The sequence below is a fragment of the Anolis sagrei genome, chromosome 1 (genome assembly GCF_037176765.1).
Source record: "Anolis sagrei isolate rAnoSag1 chromosome 1, rAnoSag1.mat, whole genome shotgun sequence".
Lineage (NCBI taxonomy): Eukaryota > Metazoa > Chordata > Lepidosauria > Squamata > Dactyloidae > Anolis > Anolis sagrei.
Genome location: NC_090021.1, coordinates 279,224,815 through 279,241,689, shown reverse-complemented (window position 1 = coordinate 279,241,689; position 16,875 = coordinate 279,224,815). Strand labels below are relative to the sequence as shown.

General features: G+C 37.5%; 1 protein-coding gene across 6 annotated transcripts in view; it reads left to right on the top strand.

The window, feature by feature from the left end:
• CKAP5 (cytoskeleton associated protein 5) overlaps positions 1-16,875 on the top strand; it is a 94,920-nt gene that overhangs the window by 56,243 nt on the left and 21,802 nt on the right. For 4 of the 6 annotated variants that reach the window (XM_060763679.2, XM_060763651.2, XM_060763634.2 and 1 more), the window contains exons 19-32: positions 1,879-1,936; positions 2,017-2,142; positions 3,526-3,665; positions 3,837-4,011; positions 4,559-4,672; positions 5,075-5,203; positions 6,260-6,454; positions 6,759-6,891; positions 8,332-8,420; positions 10,985-11,053; positions 11,414-11,539; positions 13,962-14,111; positions 14,905-15,108; positions 15,369-15,504. In XM_060763679.2, coding sequence (XP_060619662.2) covers positions 1,879-1,936; positions 2,017-2,142; positions 3,526-3,665; positions 3,837-4,011; positions 4,559-4,672; positions 5,075-5,203; positions 6,260-6,454; positions 6,759-6,891; positions 8,332-8,420; positions 10,985-11,053; positions 11,414-11,539; positions 13,962-14,111; positions 14,905-15,108; positions 15,369-15,504 — 1,844 coding nt within the window. The remainder of the gene's footprint in view (positions 1-1,878; positions 1,937-2,016; positions 2,143-3,525; positions 3,666-3,836; positions 4,012-4,558; positions 4,673-5,074; positions 5,204-6,259; positions 6,455-6,758; positions 6,892-8,331; positions 8,421-10,984; positions 11,054-11,413; positions 11,540-13,961; positions 14,112-14,904; positions 15,109-15,368; positions 15,505-16,875) is intronic. The other 2 variants (XM_060763668.2, XM_060763659.2) reach the window with 1 other exon arrangement.

Genomic DNA, 16,875 nt, shown 5'->3' with positions numbered 1-16,875 from the left:
GGGATTTCTGGGAGTTGTGGGCCAAAACACCTGGGACCCACAGGGTGAGAACCACTGAACTAGCTGATCCATAGGGCCTTAAAGCAAAACTCATACTTACTTGGACATTAACTAGACTTGCTGTTTCCCTGACAGCATTTCTTCTTTTCTATGTACTGAAAAAGGGCCCAGAGCATCCTCTTACGGTCTCTGACAGGTGGGAGTTAGCCTTTCTTATCTGTTACATTAAGTGTTATCTGCCCCATATCTGGCAATCTCAGATAGAAACAGTAAACCAACATTAAACATTTTTTTTTAACAAAACAGAAGGGTAAACAGGAATTTGCAACCTAGCAGGTTAGTGCAGATAAATCAGTTTTCTGAAATAAGCAGTAGTTGGGCCTCTTAAGCAAGAGGTTACCCTTTAACAAGGTAGTTGCAGCAGAGGCAGAGGTGCCAAGCATATTTTCCCCCCATACTGCTTGTGTTCCTTTTGTGGAGTGTAAATAGATTGAGGCAAAAATCCTGCTACTGTCTCTGAGATCAAAGATAGCATTGGGATTTCCTCTGCCCTGCAGTGTTCCTCATTGTAAATTAAAGTGGGGCACAGTAGGAAGTCTCGTTGCTCTCCCCAGCTAGAGACAGCAATAAGATTCCTTTGCATGTGCCTTCCCTTACTAATGGATACTGTAACCTGTGTGCAGGGGAATATCTGCATTTTGAATCTTGAAAACTAGCTTATGACTATAAAAAATTGTTAATATGAGGTAATAATGTACATAATTGCATGTATACCACTTTTGAATAAGCTCTAAAAGACTGGAATTAATCTGGGGTGTTGTATTTTGTCCTTGGTGGTATGTTTTGTTTTCATTCACTCACATGTTACGTTGGGTCATACCACACTTGCTTTTCCTCTAGCCCGCAGGCCTTCACAACCTGTGTCCCTTCAGGTGTTTGGCATCCCAACTTCCAGAAGCCCCAGCCAGCTTGTCCAATGGTCAGGAATTCTGGGAGCTGAAGTCCAAAACACCTGGAGGGCCACAAGTTGTGCAGGCTAGAACAGTTGTGTAGACCTGCTCTGGTATGAATCTTTGGCTTTAGGGCTTCCTCTGTGTCTTTATGATGGAAACATTATGAAGACCAAATCCAATTTTCATTTGAATTAACTAAGTTCTAGTTCTTGACTGAAAGCTGAATATACAGGGCATGTTTGCATTCTGGTTTTGTTTGTTTGTTTTTCTTAAGTTTCTTTAAAATGGGTGCACCAGTGTTATCAACAAGGAGGATTCAAGCCAACAGTTCTAGAAATGTGGAATGTGTGCAACTAATTCTCTTCTCGGAATCACTGCATATTTTCTTGATAACATTTTGAATATAGATGCAGTACAAAGAGTAGACAAAATAGCTTGTATAATAAGCACAAAATTAGCCTCCAGAGAAGAGCTGAACTTGCAAAAAGGCAGTTATATGAGAGTAAAACTTTATTTCTTTCCCGTGTACCATTTTTCTATGGGTCAGAATATATATGTATGTTCTTATAGAGAAACTTTTAGTTATATAAACCTTCAACTGTAGTCTGAATGTGTCTGGCTCTGACTGACCTTTGAGAACAGTTATGGGGAACATTTGAGCCTCCAGATACTTTGGACTAGACTGTAAGTCCCACAATCTTTATGTTTGACCATACTAGATGATGATGATAGGATGTCTCAACTGGAAATTTGCAGGGCTGTTCCCTCTCCCTGTGACTTAGATTTAGACCTATAATAATTCAAATACATGTATAATCTGGTCATAAATCTTGTAATTCCTTCTTGCACTTTGTTGCAAATGAGAATGCCTTATGAACATAATGTTGTGCTGCTTTCAGCTGATCTGTATGCTTTCTTCTCTCAGATTGAATGTAAAAGCTTTCATCAGCAATGTAAAGACTGCTCTTGCAGCAACAAATCCTGTGAGTAAGCTTCTTCTCAAGTTATGATCTTAACACTGTATGAATAGTTGAAATTAAGCATTTCTCTTTCATTTTTACAGGCTGTGAGAACATCTGCCATCACCTTATTAGGTGTCATGTATTTGTATGTGGGAGGTCCTTTGCGGATGTTTTTTGAGGATGAAAAGCCTGCTCTTCTTTCACAAATCGATGCTGAGTTTGAAAAAGTAAGTCTAAAAGTATTCCTTAGTTCTTGTGTGCATGGGAGCATTATAACATAATAACTTCAATTGATATTTCTGGTAGTGCTTTCAAGCAGACAATTTATTTAGTCATTCACTGTTTTGGAAAAAGCACATGTACAAACTGTCATTTTAAAAAAGGTTGAAATCCAAGCAGTTTAGAATTCTGTGTACTAATGTGAACTGCATTAAGCCATCACTGTTCATGACTTATCTGTATAATATTAGGAGCCAAGGAACAATTTCTTTCAAATTGTAATACCTACAGTGCCTGTCAGCCTATATCTGACACACTTCCCTTTTGACAATAACTAGAATAAATATATGTAACAAAGATCTTAGTTGTATATCATAATCTTAACATTGAAAGGGAGGGTGGAAAATGTATTAGCAATTAATTAATGTCAATAAGAGAATGAAATATCTCATAAGCATTTGCAATTTTTTATTCATTTATTTGCTGAACATATTTCTGTATCACCTCTCAACCTGCAGGAATTCTCAAGGCAAAGGACAATCAAAACAAATTAAAACGTTTAAATAAATGATAAAACATTTTAAAAACACGTTAGAATACTCTTTAAAAAGTTTCCTAAAATCAAGCTAAAAATAATCCTAAATTAACTGTTTGCCATTGTATATTGGAATCCGTTGATTGTTTGCCATTGTATGTTTCAAACACTGAACACCAAGCAAAATAGACAACAGGACAACAGTCACAATAACGGAGCATCTGTTTAGAAAAAAAACTATACCTCACCTGGAATACTGTGTCCAGTTCTGGGCACCATAGTTTCAAAGGGATAGTGATAAGCTGGAAGGGGGCTAAAATGATCAAAGGTCTTGAGACTATGCCCTATGAGGTGCATCTTAAAGAGCTGGGTATGCTTAGCTTACAGAAGAGAAGGTTGAGAGGAGACACAATAGCCATGTATAAATATGTCAAAGGGTGTTATAAGGAAGAAGGAGCAGGTTTGTTTTCTGCTCCCCTGGAAACTAGGACTCAGAGCAATGATTCAAGTTACAGGAAAGGAGCTTCCACCTGAACATTAGGAAGAACTTCCTGACTGTAAGAGCTGTTCAGCAGTGGAACTCTCTGCCTTGGCGTGTGGTGGAAGCTACTTCCTAGAAATCTTGTAAACAGAGACTGGATGGCCATCAGTCGGGAATACTTTAATTATGCTTTTCCTGCATGGCAGGGGATTGCCCTAGATGGCCCATGTGGTCTCTTCCAACTCTATTCTATGATTCTAAAAACTTGTGTGATTTACAGTTCTTGTTCAAGTTTGTGGCGGGCCATCTAACTACAATTGATATCCATCTCCATAATTTTGCTCAGCCATTTTTTATGTTTATATTATAACTTAGATGCAAGGACAAACACCACCAGCTCCAACTCGAGGCAGTTCCCGAAATACTGTTGGCAGTGGAGACGATGGTGAAGAAGGAGAAGAACTGGAAGATGCAGGAAATGATGTTGTGGATCTCCTGCCAAGAACTGATATCAGGTGTGCTGTGGCTTGGTGTACATACAGTTCTTCCTTCTACACTAAAACACAAACTTATATTGTATAAATTTGAATTGTTTATGACCATTGTTAAACTATAAAATGCTCATAATTTCTTCTTTCTTGTTAAAAGGAAACTAAATGTAAGGTGCTAACATCTTCTCTTTTTAGTGATAAGATCACATCTGAATTGGTGTCTAAGATTGGTGATAAAAACTGGAAGATCCGAAAGGAGGGTCTGGATGAAGTTGCTAGCATAATTAATGAAGCCAAATTCATACAGCCAAACATTGGAGAACTGACATCTGCATTGAAGAATCGTCTCAATGATTCCAATAAAATCCTGGTATGCTATTTAAATCTTAGAATGAACTTGTTGCATCCCAATCTCCAAATACCCATCCCTTTGTGTCTTGTAACTAGACACAAAGGGATGGTAATATATTGTGTAATGTCTTCATGCCCTGAAATCCTTTTTATATAGCAAGGGGCTCTACTTTTCTATCGTTACTAATTTGTTTATTGATCATACAGTTCTTTCTGCACAATCAGGGAAAACTGTGTTGTTATCAATACTCTGTATGCTTCAAAAAAACCTACCCTGTTGACATCAAGGGAAATGTGTTGTAACATAGAAAGTAAGACAAAAGCACAATCAGGCTTTGTTATCTGTTGTAACACATGCTCCCAAGCACAGCTAACTAAATTTCATAACACCCTTTTAATGGTGCTTCTGTTTCTCTTGCAAGGCAGTAAAAAATTTTGATGTGCTGTTATTTAAAGATGTATAAATTAAGTTGAGCTCTGGTTCTGACTGTAATTCTATATAGGATTGTAATGAAGTAGCTATAACATGTAGAATATGATCTTTCTACCTTTCATTTTCCATTCAGGTACTACAAACACTGACCATCCTCCAGCAACTGGCCACTGCCATGGGCCCAAATATCAAGCAGCATGTGAAAAATTTGGGCATTCCCATCATCACAATCCTTGGAGACAGCAAGGTAATTCACATATTTCTCAGTATAGTGGGGAAATGAGTGGGAAATTTTCTGTGAACAAGTCACCCATTGCTAAACCTTCCCTTGTATGACAAAAAAAAATTGCACGCACCACAGAAAATTCCTGAGTGTAAAATAAGAATATAAGTGTTTGTGTTCCAAAATAACGTTTGAGTTAATATGAGATCTGGAAATCACAGCTCCTAGGTGATTATTGAGAAGTTCGGAAAGCTCCTTGAGAAGGGACATTAAAGAAAAGATAGAGTAATAATCTTAAGATATCTGAAGAACTGCCTGGCCAGTGACTAGCAATGATGGAAGTCTGAATATAAAATATTTAAATGGAAACATGGGGAAATGTTGGTATATATGGAACCTTCTGCTTACAACTTGTGTTTGCTGCAGAACAATGTACGAGCAGCTTCTCTAGCAACTGTTAATGCCTGGACAGAACAGACAGGCATGAAAGAGTGGCTGGAAGGGGAGGATCTGTCTGAAGAGCTGAAGAAGGAAAACCCCTTTCTGAGGCAAGAGGTAAAGGCAATGTCATGAAAATGAGCTTTGGTTTTAGAATCTGTATAATGTGTCTTATATGGAACTAGCCATCCCCTGCCACATGTTGCTGTGGCCCGGTCTTTGAATATGTGCTTTGTATGTGTATATGTGTGTTTGTGTATATCTATGTGGTTTTGCACATGCGTTGTAATGTGGGGTTTGGGGGTTTTTTAAGTTTCTTGTGCTGTGTTTTTATGAGTGATGGCCACTCATTGGCCTGATAAGTGTATTGCATCCAAATTTGGTGTGAATTCGTCCAGTGGTTTTTGAGTTATGTTAATCCCACAAACTAACATTACATTCTTACCAAGAGAAAGGATAAATGTACAAAATGGAGCTCTGTACAAGCAACAACTGAGCTAGTTCCTGTATATTCTTAATCATTTTCATTGGGTTTCTCTTTCTCTTCTTCATTCTTTACTTCTGGCAGTGCTTGTGGACGTTTGTGACTGGTGCTGAAGCATTGCATCTAAACTGACCATACAGCATTTAGTAGGGTTGCTGATAATGGCCTACTGTACCAACCAGTTACTAATTAGTGGAATCCCCAGAAAACTTTAGGACTCATTCTTGCTGTTTTCTGCTCGTGGCAGTATACTCGCTCACCAGCAACTTCATAATTTCTATATTTAGCCTTCAGTAGCCCCAGTGTAGCTTGAATAATACAGTTCCATGATTTCAGAACTTTTTACAGGATGCTCTTAGGCTATAAGAGACAAGTCATTTCTGATTCCTTTGGCCATAGAATGCTGGAGGAGATAAGAGTATTAAGGCAGAAAGAGAAGTGGGAGGGCAAGTTACACTGCCCAGCATTAGTGGGAGGGCAATCTGTACAAGTGTTCTCTTGTTGGCCAGACTATCAGAGAGAGACTCCTAGGAAAGGGTAGAGCAAGCAAGGATGGCCGTATTAGGCCCACGGGCCAGATGTTCCCCACCTCTGACTTCGAGGAATGTTTGTTGACGCTGAGTAATAATATGAATCTGTACAATATGGTTATTTTTTTCCATGTTTAAAAGATCTCTCTCTTTTTTAAGCTTTTAGGCTGGCTGGCTGATAAATTGCCCACTCTTCGAAGTGTTCCATCAGACTTGATTTTATGTGTGCCTCACCTGTATTGTTGTCTAGAGGATCGAAATGGAGATGTACGCAAAAAGGCACAAGATGCATTGCCTTTCTTTATGATGCATCTAGGATTTGAGAAGATGGCCAAATCCACTGGCAAGCTGAAGGTACAGCAAATATTCATAATACGTTAAAGAGTGTAGCCAATAAACTTAGAAAAATAGGATGCTCATGCATGCAAATAATACAATGAGTAAGTTTCTGTTAAATACTTTTAAATGGTTTTAATAAGTGAATGTTTTAAATTTAAATTGTGAAACTTCATTTTATTAAGTGAGACATGTTTTTTTTTCCAGAGGACTGTTAGTTTGAGAGAAAAAATGTCCATGCAATAATTTGCAAGAAGGGAAAATGTGGCTTATGCTTGAACTTTGTTGTGGGTCCCTTCAAAGTCTTACTTTTGCTCCCTAGCCAAGTTCCAAAGACCAAGTGCTGGTCATGCTTGAAAAAGCCAAAGCTAATATGCCTGCCAAACCTGTTCCACCTAATAAGACATCTTCCAGAGGGATAGGATCAGCCCCAGCCAAATCACAAGCTGCATCAGGTAGTCTTTCTTCATCCCATTAACTTCCTCCCACTTGAGAGAACCCAATTTTTAGTTTTTTTAATTGATTTTATTATTTTAATGAGGTGTATTCAGAGATGATGTTTATTATTTTATTTGTATCCTGCTCTCCCCCAAAATCGGGACTGAAAAAAACGTTAATTTAAGAGAACAGTATAAATTGGTGGAAACATCAAAGAGCTTGTGGAGTTATAAACTGTATTATTTAAGTGAACACTCTTGGGCTACCATTCTACAGACAGTCCCAAAATTATGAACAAGACAGGTTCTGTTCTTAAGATAGGTTTGTTCTTAAGTTGAATTTGTATGTAAGTCAGAACAGCTACTTTTTTAATGTAACTCCAGACAAAAATAATATATATATATTCCAGCTTTGGATAACATAGGGAAGAGTTGTAAGCATCGTTGATGCCTATGTGAGACCGCTCTGAGACCCCTTGCGGGGAAAAGGGCAGGATATAAATGTACGCAATAAATAAATCCCCTGTGGCTTTTGTTTGGTCGTCTGTGCCCCTGTTCAGAAGATTTCACCTTACTTTCTGCCCATGTGATAATTGGATTTAAAAAAATGGTTTGTAGAAACAAGGATTGGTAATCAAGCTTCAGTGGGGACACCTTTTCCCAATGATAACTCTTTCAGGAGTGAATTTCCCTTCCCAGGGGTAGATTTCTCTCACTTTCTGTTGTATCACCCCCATTCTTAATTGTGAACCATTTGTAAGTCAGATATTTGTAACTTGGGGACTGCCTGTATATTAAGGGAAGGGAAAAATAGAATCAATATGGAGTTATGATTTGCTGTTTGGCAAAGACAAAACAATTTTAAGATACAAAAAATGAGAGCTGTCTGACTTCTACATTTTTTTGCTGAACTGATAAATGAGTTTTTGTCCTAGTATCCTTACTAGGCTGAAATCCAGTTGCTAGTTTCATATAGAGTAAATTCATTGAATCAATTGAACTTGTAAACATGTTGACTTACTAATTCATTGTACAGATCTAAATGTCCTTTTCTATTGTGTCTATTTCTTTATTTCTATAGTATAAATAGAATTAACCCAGTTCTATTTATGCAAAGAACTGGGTTAATTCTAAATTACAGGCCTCAGTATTCTAAAGGTTGACCAGTTCAGTCTTTGATGTACAGTTGGATAGGATCTTGGTATGGCTGTAAAGTTTCAGGGTATACATTATGATTAATTTCCTTCAGGATGAAACTTTGGTCTAAATAAAAGTAGCCAGGTATGCTAAAGGGCCTGGAAAGTCTCAGCATTTTAGCAGAAAGCTAGTCTTTTTCATAAAGCAATTTTTTTTTGAAAATTATCTTAGTGTCAGAGTAGTTGCAATGCTAGCCCAAAACTTTTTTGTAGGCAATTGTGCAATTTTAGTTCACACTATATTACATTTCCTGCTCTTAAGGTTCTAGTGAAGATTTTTCATCCAGCACTGCGGAAACCAAACAAGATGCCAAAAAGCCCAAAGCAGGAGGGTCTGCTCCTAAAACCAAGGTAAAGATTTTTTTTCTGCATGATAGTTGTAATTGGTTTTAATAAGCCATATATACTGTATTTGTAATATTCCATCATATCTTCTTTACACTGAGAAGTGTTAACTGACATCAATAGAGTGAATTCTTTTAATTTTTGTGAATACTTCTAAAAGGCAATACATAGTGATTCAAATATCAGTGTTACATGTCACCCACTCATCATGAAGCACATCCTAGTCCATCTATTAAAGGGAGCTTTCTTGTTCCTTAGCACCTAATTTCTTGAATTCCATACAAAGGGTAGCTTAATGGTTTCCTTCTACTAAGGCAGGCTTTTCCCTTGCCTGCAGTGGAAGGGCCTTTCAAGTGGAGGAGTGCTCAGCTTTCATTTTATATGTGTATTTTAAATTGTGTATTAACAGTTTTTGTGCTTTCATTGTATGTTTTAATTCATTTTGCATTATTTTAGTGTAAGCCATTTGGAGCGCCATTAGTGAGGAAAAGTGAAATATGAATTGCATAAATAAAATGTAGGATGGTTTCATAAGACTCAATAGTGTCTGTGATTGGTAGTTTATTCCAGTTCCTTAATGTGTGAAGTGGCTTCTTTCTTATCATAAAAGAGGGGCAGGAGGAAGTTTAATACTAAAGTTGTTGGAGGGTTTAGAACAGAAATGAGCAATTGTGGGAGACTAGAAGACTACATCAGACCTCTTTTCTTGTGTGTGGGTGTCAACGTTGCTTATGGTTTCAACTTTAGCAAGAGCATTTTGATCTAAGATAGTGCTGTTAAACTCCTTTTCACCAAGGGCCATATCAGCCTTATGTTGTTCTAGCATTGAAAGCCTCATAGGCCACATAAAATGATAATGGTGGACTGGATTTGGTCTGCGGATCTTGCGTTTTACATATATGATCTTAGGCTTGCTTTGTTTTTGCTGTCTAAAACAGGTCACTGCAATTGTTAGATACAAAATGGACACGGTTTTGCTTGAAAGGGTATTTGCGTAACCGTCATTGGCAAAGAAATTTCAGAGTGTTCCTTTCTGTATATTTTGGGCTTCAGCTACCATTATGCATATCTATACTGCTTATGGCTGATGGAGAGTTGTAGTCCAAAATAAACAAAATGCACCACATTAAGGAAGGATGAGTTGGAATATATGAAAGTAGCAGCACACTTTTAGATCTGCTGTTATGGATATACCATAAGTCTATCCCCCAAAATAACTGTTTTGTCAGGAAATCTCCTTTTCCAAGGATCTGTAGATTGCAACATAGACTGATTTGCTATATATACCCATATTTTTATTTAGATCGTTCAGACCAACTGTTGTACAGGAATAGACTTGTTTTATTATTTAAGAGGGTTGTTTCATATTCCTTGCTGTGGATTATAAGTTATGGGGTAAATGTAAACATAGATAAATTATGAGTTGTATAGACCAGAGCTAGAGGAATTTAGAACAGTTACCTTAGCACTCTAAAGGATTCCTTCCTGTCCCACAAGTAGCATTAGTCAGCAACCTGAAATGAAGGAAATGCTTTTCTGAAAGATTTTGAGACAGGTACTGTCATCCTTATTGTTCTCATTCTTTAAAAATTCTTGCCTGTGTGTGTGTGTGTGAGCGATAGAGATGCAATGACCTTATGAATTTCACAGTGAATCTTCAAAGGTGGTTTGCCACTTCCATCCTCTGAAATATAGCTTACGGCACTTTGTGTTTATTGACAGTCTACCATCCAAGTATTAAGCAAGGCTAATTCTGCATAGGTTCCGTGATCAGATTGGTTCTGATGTCTTTAGGATATCATCATATCATTAGCAATGTAAAAGCTTCTGTTCCTAGGTAATGAACAGTTGAATACACTCAGATATACTGCTAAATCAGTAATCTATTGTTTTGTTTGAATTGGATGTTCTTGTATAGAAGGCTCAGGTTGGGATGAGATGGTTCTAAAACCTCCGAGTTCTGCCTTACATTAGAAAGGATCCCTCAAACACTGTAAAGAGTGTTTGGCTTATTCTTTTGCTTTTTTCTCGTGTCAATTTTAAAATTATTACCATAATTACTAAGAAGCCTTCCTTTCCCCAAAAGGATTTATTTCAGAGGAAAGAACTAGTAACACCACCTCTGAATATTTCTTCCTCAAGAAAACCCTATGAAATTCATAGAGTTGCCAGAAGTCAACAGACTACTGAAGGCACATTACACATACATAGATTTGTTTTTTGAAAGATTGTGAACAAATTGCTTTTTTGAAGTTTTGAACCCAAGACCCATTTCTTTGTGTAAAGAACCTGTCTGAAGCCTGTATATTGAGAAATACACCATCAATTCAGGGTTGTCAATATTGGCCATTCAAATGATACTTTTTGCAATATGAGTCGTATTTACATATGTGGAACTTGTGAGTAGGTGTGGCAAGTTTCTGTATAGCAAAGGATATTCCATAATATCTTTCATATAAAGTTAAGAAGCGTTAAAAATAATACTGATGTGACAAACATAGTAGGTCTGAAGTTTCAGGATAAATTTAGAACCTGCTATTAACCATTGAGCATTTTATGACTTGTTTCAGCATTCTGATGTTAATACAAGCCCTTCCAAAGGCAATAGCAATCTGACAAAGAACAGGTCTAGCAAACAGGTAATAAGTGCATAGAAATAATGACTCGTGCACTGACTCCTCTACACTTGCTATACTAAAACTGTGGGGCACTATGGTGGGTTTCTCTTCATAATACTAAGACATACACTTCATGGTTACAGTGCACTTTCTAACGCAACTTCTCTAGTGGTAAGATCTTTGTCCTGCATGCTTTATGGAATAGAATGTGTTTTTCATAAGGCTTTATTTGAGTACAGTATTATGCGTTTCTATTCAGAAGTAAGTCTTGGTGACTTCATCAGGATTTACAACCTGACAAGTATGTATAGAATTGCAGCGTAAAATGGAGTGATTGTGTTGCGTTTTCAGAGAAGAATTCTCACTATTATTTTGTTTTAGGGTATACAAGGGAAGAAGGTACCAAGCAAGTCCAACTTGAAGGAAGATGATGACAGATCTGGCCCAGTTTTTATCTTTGTCCCCAATGGGAAAGAGCAGAGGATGAAAGACGAAAAGGGATTAAAGGTGAGGGACATAAGACACCACCTGATCTTGAAAACGATGCATAAAAATCCTCTTTTCTTAGCTCAGGTTTACCCTACCTAGAATATTTAGTGAGACACTTTAAGAGTACATTCTTTGTAGGCAATATATTTTTGCATATTTAAAACCGCTTGAAGTGACATGAGTATAAAGAAGAACTCTTTCAGCGGTTTCTGAAAGAAAAAAAGCTTTGCTGACAATATGATGGTTACTTTTATTATGGTTTTTAAGACCAGGTACTTCTGTGTTTTCATACTTGTGTGTGACAAATGATTTAAAATTGTGTAGAAAGTCTAATGGAGGCAAGACTCCAGTATGAAATATTGTGATTGTAAATGGATCTACAGTAATAAAAATATTTGTATTGCAATACTTGTTTCATGGAACCCCCGGGGACACAGCAGGTTAAACCTCTCCGCTACTGAACTTGCTGACCAAAAGGCCAGCAGTTCGAATCCGGGGAGCGACATGAGCTCCTGCTGTAAGCCCCAGCTTCTGCCAACCTAGCAGTTCAAAAACATGCACATGTAGGTACCACTTCTCCGGGAAGGTAACAGCGCTCCATGCAGTCATGTTGACCACATGGCCTTTTAGGCATCTATGGACAACACCGGCTCTTCAGCTTAGAAATGGAGATGAGCACCACCCCTCATTGTCGGACATGACTAGACTTAATGTCAAGCGGAATTTTTTACCTTTTTACTTGTCTCATGGCCATGAAAGTTTGGAAAGAGATCATGAACATTCTTTTACAGAAAAAAAAGATAAAGCATGATGGTCATTAAATTTTACTGCCATGCATTTTTAGATGAAATTTGGTTAGGGTGTAGCTATCTACACGGCAGTTCACAATGAGCAGAAGTGATAAGAAAATGTAAATATGCTGAACCATGAAACTTGTTAGATGTTCCCTGACTATCTCTTTAAGAGAACCGAACTGATTGAGCAGAAGTATGATTGCTAGGAAAAACTACGCATTAAACTCTGCGGCCTTTAGTGGAGTCAGTAGTAAACCATGGGTCTGCATTATTTAAATTAGCAGAAGTAAGCCTTAGGCTCTCACAGTTTTTGGTTTTAGTTGTGTAGAGCACATTGGAAGCATTTGCTTCCTGTTTTAAATTAACTGGCATTTATCATTATGAACTACAAGGAACTCACTTGGCCTGTTCTGGCATGGGAATATGCAGCCCTCCAGATGTTAGATTGCGAGTCCTAGAAGCCCTTGCCTGTATAGCCAGCACTGAGGAAAAGCTGGAAGTTGCAATGCACAACACCTAGAGGAGGGGATAGAACTTACTCCTGATATACACAGTAACTCACAATGACAGAATCATAAGCTATGTGGTTTATATATGTTTAAATTAACAAAAGTTCTCCTGACTTTGAATGTAATTATAAACTTAGATTAGTTAAATAATTAGTTTAATAATCGGCACACTGGGTGCAGTGCCTAAATATCTTGGCCTACAGTTAAAAACAATCGACACTAACAAAATTACCATCTGTCAGCTGCAAAAGGCCACCCTACTTGGATCTGAATGCATTATCCGCCGATACATCACACAGTCCTAGACACTTGGGAAGTGTCTGACATGTATTCAAATACAAATGCCAGCATAGTGATCTTGTTTTCTGTGTACTAATCATGTTGTGTATCAAATAGTAATAACAATGGAACCATCCACTTTTGTGAGGAAAGTGGCAGAAGACAAGAGCGTAGTCCATCTGAGGACAATCTAAATAGAAGCACTGATCCCCTTTACTCTCTTCATCATGGTGCCACTTATGGCCTTTTTTAATGTCTTCATTTAAAAAGGGGTGGCTTTTCACCGAGGCAAAATTGGTGTTTTCCCCTCTCTGTGGAATGACTCATAACTCATCCACAGATCATATCAAAATCCATAGTTTTGCCCCCAAAATGTACCCTTGAGTTATACATGAGTATATAGGGTAGAGGCTGCCAGTCACTTGTTTTTGATTATGCCACAGGAAGGGTGGAGATGGTGGTGCAGATGAAGATAAGACTCCTTTTTGCATAGCACTGAATAATAGTTTGGCACTGTAACGACAGGTCAATGCTATCTGCAAGGCTTTGGATTAATCTACCTAAGGAAGGTGATTTGGATTGAGTCTTTAAATAATTTGAGCTGCATATTTAAATGAAAGAAAAAATGCATCTCTTTTTAAATATCTGAATTCCTCTCAGGATCTGCATATTAGAAGTAGGATGCTACTTAAATAATACTTGAGCCTAAAAAAATGGAACAAAATGTGTCAACAAATTAACTAATCTTTTTAAAAAAATCAACCAGCCTTGACTAGAAAAGAGTTTCTTGGCTCAGGAAATAAATTACTGGCTTTCTAATGTGTATTTGAGTACAATATCTGCATTTTTCCTGTTCAGGTTTTGAAATGGAATTTCACTACTCCTCGTGATGAATATATTGAGCAACTTAAGACTCAGATGTCCAGCTGTGTTGCCAAGTGGTTGCAAGATGAGATGTTTCATGCAGATTTTCAGCACCACAACAAAGCTCTTAGTGTAATGGTTGAGGTGAGAACAATGAATTTGTTGTGATGGTAAATGAAGGAATACGATAGCAGTGTTGGTGGTATAAAGGAGGCTTCACTGAACAAGCAAGTTTTGGAAACACCCTGTTCAGTTTAGAGACCTACATACTACAGGCAGTCCCCACGTTGCAAACATTGACTTACATAAGACTCATGGTTCCAAACAGGGGTGAGACAACAGGAAATGAGAGGAAATCTATCCCTAGGAAAGGAAATCCACTCCTAAAAGAGTTATCATGGGGAAAAACGTCTCCACTGAAGCTTTATTTATCGATCCTTATTTCCACAACAATCCAAAATTTCAAAATCCATTTGTCACAGGTACTGAAAGTGAGATGAAATTGACTGAACAGGGGCACAGACAAAAAAGCCAAGGTTACAGGGGTTTTAACCTTTCCCTGTGCTATCAAAAACTAAAAAAAATGGCTGGAGTTACACTTCAAAATGTATTTGTTCTGGCTTTTATACAAATTAAACTTAAAAACAAACTTACAGAACTTATCTTGTCCATACCCGGGGGACTGCCTGTATTCTGATAACTATTATCCATTGAGTATTATCCTCCCAGTTTTCCTATCAAGGTATATGCAGCAGGATAATTTTAAAAGGAGGATGCAAGGAACTATTATGCATGCTTCAGGTAACCATTTTAAATGTCTTTGATACTAGTAGAACCATTTGGAAATAGTTTAGTTAGCCATGTGCCTCTTTGCTTTATCTTACAGTAAATGCTGCCTTATGACAAAACTTAACCTTTATATCCACTTTCTTCCAAGCATTTGGAGAGTGAGAAGGAAGGAGTGGTCAGCTGTTTGGATCTGATCCTGAAATGGCTCACTCTGAGATTCTTTGACACCAACACAAGTGTCCTGATGAAGACCCTAGAGTACCTTAAATTGCTCTTTACCATGTTGAACCAAGAAGAGTACCATCTTACTGAAAATGAAGCCACCTCCTTCATTCCATATCTCATCCTGAAGGTAACCTAGCCTTAAAAACCAGATTAAATTATTTTACTTTGGTTCCAAGTGGTGAGTGGAACGAGAAAATCTGAAATTCCTAACTTTCAAAATGTACTGAAATACAATGCTAGAAGAACAGGTGAAATTATCTAGTGGGAAAATGAATTGGCTGGTAGTTTGTCAGTTTAGTGTGATGAATGGATTGACTCTTCTATTCACACAAAAATTATTGCGTCACTTAGATTTTTGTCTCTAAGCTTAGTGTTTCTTCTATTCAGGTTGGGGAACCAAAAGATGTTGTCCGCAGGGATGTGCGTACTATTCTGAATAGGATGTGCCTTGTCTACCCAGCCAGCAAGATGTTCACTTTCATAATGGAGGGGACAAAGTCAAAAAATTCAAAACAACGAACAGGTAGGAAACTTGATCACTGACAAGTAAATATACTGTAGTTCGGAATATATTTACAGTTTTGTTTGCAAAAGTAACAAACCATATGGCATTTTGTGGGCTAGAGTACACGGAGTACATCAAATGTAATTCTCAACTGGCCAGAATATGTATTCATTGGTGTAGAAGTAGATTTTAATTTTGTATGAGCATAGCTGTTTGTAAAATAGTTAGTGGTAACGGTAATAATGTAAGCATCCTTATCTCTTGTGCTATTCTAATAATATGTTATAATATAATATATAATATATTGTGCATACATATAATATTTATAATATTGTAATGTAATGCAATATAATACTACTAATATTAATAATATGATATTATAATTATATATTTATATTACATGTAATATTACTAATAATATTACAGTATAATTGATATAGTGCAATATAGCAATATTTAAAACTGATATTGTACTATGTTAATAATATATTGTATGTATATATACCTTGTAAGCCGCTCTGAGTCCCCTTCAGGGTGAGAAGGGCGGAATATAAATGTCGTAAATAAATAAATAAATAAATTTCTTGTCTGGTTGACTCCTGTAGTAGGAATGCCTAGACATGCCTTTTCTTTCCAATACAGTAAGCAATGATTATGAGGGGGGAAACCCCTCCCATTTTATGGTGGGCGTAGGAGCACATTTTTAGCATTCATGAACAATATTTAGGTTCATAAAACGTGATGAAGTAGCCAATTGTGTTTCCTGCAAATGTCTGGAGAGCAGCGCTTGGCATTTTGTTGCAGGAATTTCTTTCCAATAAAAATACAAAAACAAAATATTTAATATTAGAAATGCCATTATTTTATGTATTCATCTGAATATTAGGTTTATAATAGCATAGTTTTGTGGATCTTAAGGATATTATCTTTATTCTTCGTGTCCTCTGCGAAATCCACACCTATGGGTTTCCCTTCGCGCATGCGCAGAAATCCGGAACATTCTAAGTTTGATGAAATAAAAAATGATTATTTTGAGGCTCCGCCCCCCTCCCCGCCCCCTTGTATATATATCCCGCCGTGTGCGGGTGAGCTCTAGTTCCTTATTCCGCGCTAATCAGGCAGCATCTCGGAACGTTCTCTCTCCATTCTACCGGCTGGGCTTGACTTAAGGACTGTTTTTACTACCTCCGTCTTCTCTCCAACCCCGACTCGGACTGGCTGACTACTCTTTTGATTACAGGCTAAGCATGTCTTCTCCTTATTTCAAAAACTGCTCGGCCTGCGGGGCTACCCTCCCCGAGGCCGATAAGCACTCCAAATGCTTACTATGCTTGGGAGAGGCTCATAATCCCCAGTCATGCGACATTTGCCTCAGCTTTATAGCTAGAG